This window comes from Schistocerca gregaria, chromosome 8, assembly GCF_023897955.1.
Source record: "Schistocerca gregaria isolate iqSchGreg1 chromosome 8, iqSchGreg1.2, whole genome shotgun sequence".
Lineage (NCBI taxonomy): Eukaryota > Metazoa > Arthropoda > Insecta > Orthoptera > Acrididae > Schistocerca > Schistocerca gregaria.
The window spans coordinates 118,816,771-118,826,563 of NC_064927.1; the positions used below are offsets into that span (position 1 = coordinate 118,816,771).

The following is a 9,793-nucleotide window of genomic DNA, read 5'->3' on the forward strand; positions in this document are numbered from 1 at the left end:
GTTCTGTTTACAGCATCATGATAGTCACATCTGTGTTTGGCGACATCGCAGTGAGCGCACATTGGAAGTGTGTATTCGTCATCGCCATACTGGCGTATCATCTGACGTGATGGTATGGGGTGCCATTAGTTACATGTCACGGTCACCTCTTATTCGCATTGACGGCACTTTGAACTGTGGACGTTACATTTCAGATGTGTTACAACCCGTGACTTCACCCTGCATATGATCCCTGCGAAACCCTACATTTCAGCAGGATAATGCACGACCGCATGTTGCAGGATACAGAAAATGTTCGGCTGCTGCCCTTGCCACCACATTCTCCAGATCTCCCACCAATTGGAAACGTATGGTCAATGGTGGCCGAGCAACTGGCTCGTCACAATACGCCAGTCACTACTCTTGATGAACTGTGGTATCGTGTTGAAGCTGCATGGGCAGCTGTACCTGTACACGCCATCCAAGCTCTGTTTGACTTAATTCGCAGGCGTATCAGGGCCGTTATTACGGCCAGAGGTGGTTGTTCTGAGCACTGATTTCTCAGGATCTATGCACCCAAATTGAGTGAAAACGTAATCACATGTCAGTTCTAGTATAATATATTTGTCCAATGAATACCCGTTTATCATCTGCATTTCTTCTTGGTATAGGAATTTTAGTGGCCAGTAGTGTACACTTCGTAGCAGTTGTAGTCGCAGCAATGAATGTTTCTTCGGACATGCATGGACTACAAAAGTGTACAAAGTCTGAAGCAAATTCATGATCCGAACGTCGTGGCCTGTCCTTGTCAGTGACTGTGTTCGTCGTAGCTGTTGTGTACCACAAAGCGACAACAGTAAGAGTGGTGCAGCAGCTGTCATCATGCGAAAGGTGGACTGTAGCAGAAATGACTAGCGAAAATGTAAATACAGGAAACTGAAGTTTTACTTAACTTGCGGCTTCTTCAACCTTTGCGAAGAAACTTTACAAAAGAACAAACAGCAATGAAGTCCAGGTGTTATAAGAAGAAAACTAATAAGAGTCGTGCAATGTGAGGCTCCGGCTACTAATGCACGAGCGAACTGTTGAATGGCTGACTGAGATTGAAGGCTGCGACTGAGACTGGCCGTGTAGCTGCCGCCAGCCATCCTATATCGCGGCGTAGAGGGGCTCTCGTAGTCGGAACGGCAGAAAGCGTGGCACAGCGGGCGCGCATCTCTGGATCCTTTGGGACCCCGCGTGGCTATCGGCGTCTGTCGCAGACGTGGGTCGCTGTTGCCACTTGTGAGACGTCGGTGGGGGTGGTAGAACAGATCAGTAGTCACCTTGGTAAGACCTGATGGGATACCAGTTCGATTTTACACAGAGTACGCGAAGGAACTCGCCCCCCCTTCTTGCAGCGGTGTAGCGTAGGTCTCTAGAAGAGCGTAGCGTTCCAAAGGATTGGAAAAGAGCACAGGTCATCACCGTTTTCAAGAAGGGACGTCGAACAGATGTGCAGACGTATATCTCTAACGTCGATCAGTTGTAGAATTTTGGAACACGTATCATGTTCGAGTATAATGACTTTTCTGGAGACTTGAAATCTACTCTGTAGCAATCAGCACGGGTTTCGAAAAAGACGATCGTGTGAAACCCAGCTCGCGCTATTCGTCCACGAGACTCAGAGGGCCATAGACACGGGTTCACAGGTAGATGCCGTGTTTCTTGACTTCCGTAAGGCGTTTTATACAGTTCCCCACAGTTGTTTAATGAACAAAGTAAGAGCTTATGGGCTATGAGACCAATTGTGTGATTGAAGAGTTCCTAGATAACAGAACGCCGCATGTCATTCTCAATGGAGAGAAGTCTTCCGAAGTAAGAATGATTTCAGGTGTGCAGCAGGGAGTGTCATAGGACCGTTGCTATTCACAATATACATAAATGATCTCGTGGATGACGTCGGAAGTTCACTGAGGCTTTTTGCGGATGACGCTGTGGTGTATCGAGAGGTTGTAACAATGGAAAATCGTACTGAAATGCAGGAGGATCTGCAGCGAATTGACGCATGGTGCAGGTAATGGCAATTGAATCTCAATGTTGACAAGCGTAATGTGCTGCGAATACACAGAGAGAAAGATACTTTACCATTTAGCTACAAAATGGCAGGTCAGCAACTGCAAGCAGTTAATTACATAAATTAGCGGGGAGTAGGCATTAGGAGTGATTCAAAATGGAACGATCATATAAAGTTGATCGTCGGTAAAGCAGTCAGACTGAGACTCATTGCAAGAATCCTAAGGAGATGCAATCCGAAAACAAAGGAAGTAGGTTACAAAAAATGGCTGTGAGCACTATGGGATTTAACTTCTGAGGTCATCAGTCCCCTAGAGCTTAGAACTTCTTAAACCTAACTAACCTAAGGAAATCACACGCGTCTATGCCCGAGTCAGGATTCGAACCTGCGACCGTAGCGGTCTCTCGGTTCCAGACTGTAGCGCCCAGAACCGCTCGGCCACCTCGGCCGGCCACGGAGGAGTCAAGCAGTATATTTCTCCTGTGGTGTCAACGCCAGACACCACACTTGCTAGGTGGCAGCCTTTAAATCGGCCGCGATCCGTTAGTATACGTCGGACCCGCGTGTCGTCACTATCAGTGATTGCAAACCGAGCGCCGCCACACGGCAGGTCTAGTCTAGAGAGATTCCCTAGCACTCGCCCCAGTTGTACAGCCGACTTTGCTAGCGATGGTTCACTGAATTACATACGCTTTCATTTGCAGAGACGACAGTTTAGCATAGCCTTCAGCTACGTCGTTTGCTAAGACCTAGCAAGGCGCCATATTCTTCAAGACTGTATTCTGAACTGATAGTATTGTGAATCATGTACCGTCAAGAGCGACGTTCATGATTAATGGACTAAAGTTAAGTATCAAACTAATTACGTCCGCTTTCTGAATTCTAATTCCTTGTTATGTTCGAGACCTCACGTCAGTATAGTTCTTCCCTCCTCACGCCAGCCTGCGTGAGCTAAAACGCTTGCATTTCGCCCTCCTCTAGTAACACGGTGTTGGCTCTTCTGCTAACACAGCAAATGGTTGAAATGACTCTGAGCACTATGGGACTTAACATCTCAGGTCATCAGTCCCCTAGAACTTAGAACTACTTAAACTTAACTAACCTAAGGACATCACACACATTCATGCCCGAGGCAGGATTTGAACCTGCGACCGTAGCAGTCCCGCGGTTCCGGACTGCAGCGCCTAGAACCGCAAGACCACCGCGGCCGACGCTAACACAACAGATCCCTCTTTCGTATATCTCGCGGAGAGACCAAGGGGATAAAATCAGATAGATTAGAGCCCACACAGAGGCTTACCAACAATCCTTCTTTCCACGAACATTGCGAGACTGGAATAGAAGGGAGAACCGATAGAGGTACTTAAGGTATCCACCGCCACACACCGTCGGGTGGCTGACGGAGTATGGATGCAGATGTAGATATAATCGCTTTTATGCGAGTTAACTTTTGCAGTACACTAAGGCCTAGCGGACACCATTGCTAAAGCGTACTTTTCAACAGAGCACAATAGAGCAGACAGGAAGTGACGTAGGATGGTATAAAGAGAGTCAAATTGGTGATGAGGGAGAAGAAACAACGGGAGGACGACAGCCAGAGGTGAGAGTCTACCTCGAGCATTCGCGCGAGCGACGACGTCGAGGTGGCCTTGTCCCAGCGGTTGCGCGGCTTGGCGATGGGCCAGTCGCAGGAAGAGCCGGAGGAGGAGGAGAGGATGACGGAGCAGGTGCCGGCCGACCAGACGGGGGAGGCCTGCCTGAGCGGCGGCGTCGTCGACTCGTCTGAGGAGCGCGTCGGCGGCGGCGCCGCCGTGGGCCGGCGGGGCGCGAACGGCCGCGGCCAGCGCCACGCCTCGTACGTGGCGCACGGCAGCGCGGGCTCGTGCCTCGGCATGGGCAGCGCGCGCACCTGCTGCCAGCCCGCCTCGGGCAGGTAGCGGCCCGTCACCACGTGCAGCGTCGGCTGGTCCGAGTACAGCTCCAGCACGCGGCCGCTCCCCGCGTGCTCCAGCCTGCGGCCGCAACCTCTCGTGGCTCACACGGCAGCCACTTGTCAGACCGCACTTTACGACGAGGCAGCTTAGAAAATTCCCTCCTCCTTATTGCGGAACTGCATTTCTGCAGTTTGTTTCTACACAGATTTCGTTAATTTAATAATTCTGGAACTATTTATAATAACTTATAATTAATTTTTCCCCGAGTGGGGTACCATAGTGGTACGGTGGTGTAATTATTTTTATCATTTCTGTTTCCTTTTATGTTTCTTAATTTTTAAAACTGTGTTTGATTTTTTGTTGTTTTTAAAAAAAATTCTGTTTTGTATTTACAAACATTTTATTTACATGAGACTGTGTACGCAAACGCATGAAAGACAACGATAAATACATACTACAGTGTACAAAGTAACAGCAAAGAACATAACGATACCGAATGGAATATTAAATCCTGTGCGAAGTTTATAACAATAATGTATGTAAATTGTTTATATTACTTAAACTTACGACACTACCATGATATACAGATAAACTTACTTAAAAGCTTGCTATACCGCAAGCTGAACGATTTGTGCAACAAATAATAAATTCTTGAAAAACATACATCTTGTTATTATCTCTTATCTTAAAATTCTTGTCATTATTTACCGTATGCAATAAAAAAAATTGAAAATTAAGAAACTGCCGCTAGAAAAACTCATGTGGAAAATTTTCGCACGAAATGCTGAAACATCCAACCCAAATTATGTATGAGTATGATTGGGTGAAATAAGCAGACGAACTGCGAAAGAATGTATGCACGACAGAATACTATAAACTTTTCAATCCTGTATGAAAACTAATGTGCTTACCCTTCCTTTGTCCGAAAACAAATTTTCTACAAGGTAGCATAGTAATTTTTGAAGAAAACGCAGTTAAATATTTTCTGTTGGCTAGAAATAAGGCGAACTTTTTCTGAAAATTATTTTTATAATAGTTTGAACCGATTTGTACATGTTTAAAGTATAGAAGTGGAGTGCTTCAAAAACCTCCTAGAGAAAATTGTTTTTTCACGTGTAATTCAAACGAAGTAAGATTTTTTTCTAAATGTGAAAACTTATCTTAGGCAAAGGTCCGATACACTGGTGAACCAAATTTGAACCATCAGTCTCGCTCCATTCCGGAGTTATTCAGGGGTGGCTGTTTTTCCAAGTAATTTCCGAACGAGAGTGACGGTCCTTGCAAGTAAAATGCGAACGGTGCACATACAAATCATGCCATTGGATGAGCATTAAATTCACCCCAATTAAAATCTTTCGCAAAAGAAATTAATCTATTCCCACAATTTACCTGGGCGCCAGCTCCGGTTCGGCGTTCCAACTTCACTTAATATACTTCAACAAAGCTACAGTAAGATGGATGTTCCAATAGCTATGTAGATGGCCACTGTTTCAGGCTTAACCAAAAACTTTTCCTCCGGAGTTTGCAGCAGAAAAAGTAGCCCAACACCAAGAGCCCACAAATTCCGATTCCGCGCGGTCTTTTAGCGCTTCCGCGCTGTAACGATTATGTGGTATCGCCATTTCTTGACAGGAAATCCAATACGTGGAATGTGGCATGTATATTTCTTCAGGTTATAGGTGTACTACTGATCTTTCCGCTTTTCACATACGCGAGGAAGAGGAATTCTAAACACTTACATATAGTTGAAGTCTTGCTTTCAACTGTGGAGTACCTTACCTGGCAACGAAGCTTAGTTCGCTTGGAGGATACACATTGATGAAGTAAGTGTGGTCATATCCACCACGTGCAATCTTGTGCAGACGGTCTCCTAAGGAATGTGGCTCCAGGAAGTCAAATTTTGTTCCTAGGGAATCCAGCACGTGATCTGAGAACACGCAGAACAATTAAAGTAAGGTTAGTGTACGACAGCGTCACTGTAATACACCTATGGAACGAACATTAGAACTAAGAATTCACAATCCTGTATAAAACAAGTTATCTGTACTTTGTTTTCCATTTCTCTATAAAGCTCTCCTCTAAATGTATCCATGTTATCAGCTACAGGGTGTTTCAAAAAAGACTGGTATATTTGAAACGGCAATACAAACTAAACGAGCAGCGATAGAAATACACCGTTTGTTGCAATATGCTTGGGACAACAGTACATTTTCAGGCAGACAAACTTTCGAAATTACAGTAGTTACAATTGTCAACAACAGATGGCGTTGCTGACTGGGAAACTCTATCGTACGATATTTTCCACATATCCACCATGCGTAGCAATAATATGGCGTAGTCTCTGAATGAAATTACCCGAAACCTTTGACAACGTGTCTGCCGGAATGGCTTCACATGCAGATGAGATGTACTGCTTCAGCTGTTCAATTGTTTCTGGATTCTGGCGGTACACCTGGTCTTTCAAGTGTCCCCACAGAAAGAAGTCACAGGGGTTCATGTCTGGCGAATAGGGAGGCCAATCCACGCCGCCTCCTGTATGTTTCGGATAGCCCAAAGCAATCACACGATCATCGAAATATTCATTCAGGAAATTAAAGACGTCGGCCGTACGACGTGGCCGGGCACCATCTTGCATAAACCACGAGGTGTTTGCAGTGTCCTCTAAGGCAGTTTGTACCGCCACAAATTCACGAAGAATGTCCAGATAGCGTGATGCAGTAATCGTTTCGGATATGAAAAATGGGCCAATGATTCCTTTGGAAGAAATGGCGGCCCAGACCAGTACTTTTTGAGGATGCAGGGACGATGGGACTGCAACATGGGGCTTTTCGGTTCCCCATGTGCGCCAGTGCTGTTTATTGACGAAGCCGTCCAGGTAAAAATAAGCTTCGTCAGTAAACCAAATGCTGCCCACATGCATATCGCCGTCATCAATCCTGTGCACTATATCGTTAGCGAATGTCTCTCATGCAGCAATGGTAGCGGCGCTGAGGGGTTACCAAGTTTTAATTTTGTATGGATAGAGGTGTAAACTCTGGCGCATGAGACGATACGTGGACGTTGGCATCATTTGGACCGCAGCTGCAACACAGCGAACGGAAACCCGAGGCCGCTGTTGGATCATCTGCTGCACTAGCTGCGCGTTGCCCTCTGTGGTTGCCGTACGCGGTCGCCCTACCTTTCCAGCACGTTCATTCGTCACGTTCCCAGTCCGTTGAAATTTATCAAACAGATCCTTTATTTTATCGCTTTTTGGTCCTTTGGTTACATTAAACCTCCATTGAAAACTTCGTCTTGTTGAAACAACACTGTGTTCTAGGCGGTGGAATTCCAACACCAGAAAAATCCTCTGTTCTAAGGAATAAACCATGTTGTCCACAGCACATTTGCACATTGTGAACAGCACACGCTTACAGCAGAAAGACAACGTACAGAATGGCGCACCCACAGACTGCGTTGTCTTCTATATCTTTCACATCACTTGCAGCGCCATCTGTTGTTGAAAATTGTAACTGCTGTAATTTCGAAAGTTTGTCCGCCTGAAAATGTACTGTTGTCCCAAGCATATTGCAACAAACGGTGTATTTCTATCGCTGCTCGTTTAGTTTTTATTGCCGTTTCAAATATACCAGTCATTTTTGAAACACCCTGTATATGCATCCACGTTGCTCCTGATGTCATCCACCCACCTATCATGAGGTCGTTCTTTAGCATGGAACTCTCTCGTTCCACCTAATACCCAGGGCCGCATTTACATGCTGATTATCTAGGCTGCAGTGTTTAACAATACAAGTATCATTAACACCTTGTATAAACTGTTATATTTCAATAACATAAATTTTTTTCGTAACTTGTTATTACGAGTATTAGCCATGCATAGATAACAATATATAGAACGCAGCGAGCTGTTAGTGCAAACACGATATGGTTCTGCCATCTAGAGGTAACAGTGATACTATGAGCTCACCTAGCACTGTACGGTACTGGGCCAGACGATTACTTATTTCTCTGTCTGATCACACTGATTACTTATTTCTCTTTAAATGGTAGACATATTTTTGAACTTTATTGTCTAAATAACGACTTGTGTATTGTTAAATCTAATCTGTAGAACTACTTTTACCATTTTTATTGCCATGGACTTACGTAAATACAAATGTACATCGTCATGACTTTAGTTTTAAAACATAATCGGTAGGGAGTTTTAGTGGGAAAATTATCGCATTTTTACTCACTAGAACATATTATCTGTAGAGGAGGAAGACATTGTCGACAGACGTCTGAAGTGGTGAACGCTTGTACTACGTTGTGGTGGTAAAATTGAGCATAATTATTATAAGAGTCCCATATGGATGACATAAAGATGCTACTATTCATTTGTAGTGATTTTAGCACCTGTTATCCAACGAAGAAGAGATGGATGTATATAGTTTTGTAAGCCAATTTGAAGTAGTTGTATGCTGGCTTGCGGCACGCATTACGTTGCAGCAAGATATACAGGGTGATTCAAAAAGAATACCACAACTTTAAAAATGTGTATTTAATGAAAGAAACATAATATATACTTCTGTTATACATCATTACAAAGGATATTTAAAAAGGTTTTTTACACTCAAAAACAAGTTCAGAGATGTACAATATGGCCCCCTCCAGACACTTGAGCAATATCAATCCAATGCTCCAACTCGTTCAACACTCTCTGTAGCATATCAAGTGTAACAGTTTGGATAGCTGCTGTTATTTCTCGTTTCAAATCATCAATGGTGGCTGGGAGAGGTGGCTGAAACACCATATCCTTAACATACCCCCATAAGAAAAAATCGCGGGGGGTAAGATCAGGGCTTCTTGGAGGCCAGTGATGAAGTGCTCTGTCACGGGCTGCCTGGCGGCCGATCCATCGCCTCGGGTAGTTGACGTTCAGGTAGTTACAGACAGATAAGTGCCAATGTGGTGGCGCTCTATCCTGCTGAAATATGAATTGTTGTGCTTCTTGTTCGAGCTGAGGGAACAGCCAATTCTCTAACATCTCCAGATACTGTAGTCCAGTTACAGTAGCGCCTTCGAAGAAAAAGGGACCAAAAACTTTATTGGCTGAAATGGCACAGAAAACGTTCACCTTAGGCGAGTTACGTTCATACTGAGTTGTTTCCCGCGGATTCTCAGTGCCCCATATACAGACATTGTGACGGTTGACTTTCCCGTTAGTGTGGAAAGTTGCTTCATCACTAAACACAATCTTTGAAACGAAAGATTCATCTGTTTCCATTTGAGCAAGGATAAAATCACAGAAATCGATTCTTTTAATCTTATCAGCTGCAGACAGTGCTTGAACCAATTTCAGACGATAAGGTTTCATAACTAACCTTTTTCGTAGGACTCTCCATACAGTTGATTGTGGAATTTGCAGCTCTCTGCTAGCTCTGCGAGTCGATTTTCCTGGGCTGCGAACAAATGCTTACTGGATGCGTGCTACATTTTCATCACTCGTTCTCGGCTGTCCAGAACTTTTCCCTTTGCACAAACACCCATTCTCTGTAAACTGTTTATACCAACGTTTAATACACCACCTATCAGGAGGTTTAACACCATACTTCGTTCGAAATGCACGCTGAGCAACTGTCGTCGATTCACTTCTGCCGTACTCAATAACCCAAAAAGCTTTCTGTTGGGCGGTCGCCATCTTAGCATCAACTGACGCTGACGGCCTAGTCAACAGCGCCTCAAGCGAACAAATGTACAACTAAATGAAACTTTATAGGTCCCTTAATTCGCCGACAGATAGTGCTTAGCTCTGCCATTTGTCGTTGCAGAGTTTTAAATTCCT

At 44.6% G+C, this 9,793-nt stretch overlaps 1 protein-coding gene across 1 annotated transcript in view; it reads right to left on the bottom strand.

The window, feature by feature from the left end:
- Positions 1 to 4,547, bottom strand: part of LOC126285067 (uncharacterized) — a 37,046-nt gene extending 32,499 nt beyond the window's left edge. Inside the window, exons 1-3 of the mRNA XM_049984390.1 lie at positions 4,537 to 4,547; positions 3,881 to 4,047; positions 3,648 to 3,817 (exon numbers count right to left, since the gene is read on the bottom strand). Coding sequence (XP_049840347.1) covers positions 3,648 to 3,817; positions 3,881 to 4,047; positions 4,537 to 4,547 — 348 coding nt within the window. The remainder of the gene's footprint in view (positions 1 to 3,647; positions 3,818 to 3,880; positions 4,048 to 4,536) is intronic.
- Positions 4,548 to 9,793: the final 5,246 nt, after the last annotated feature.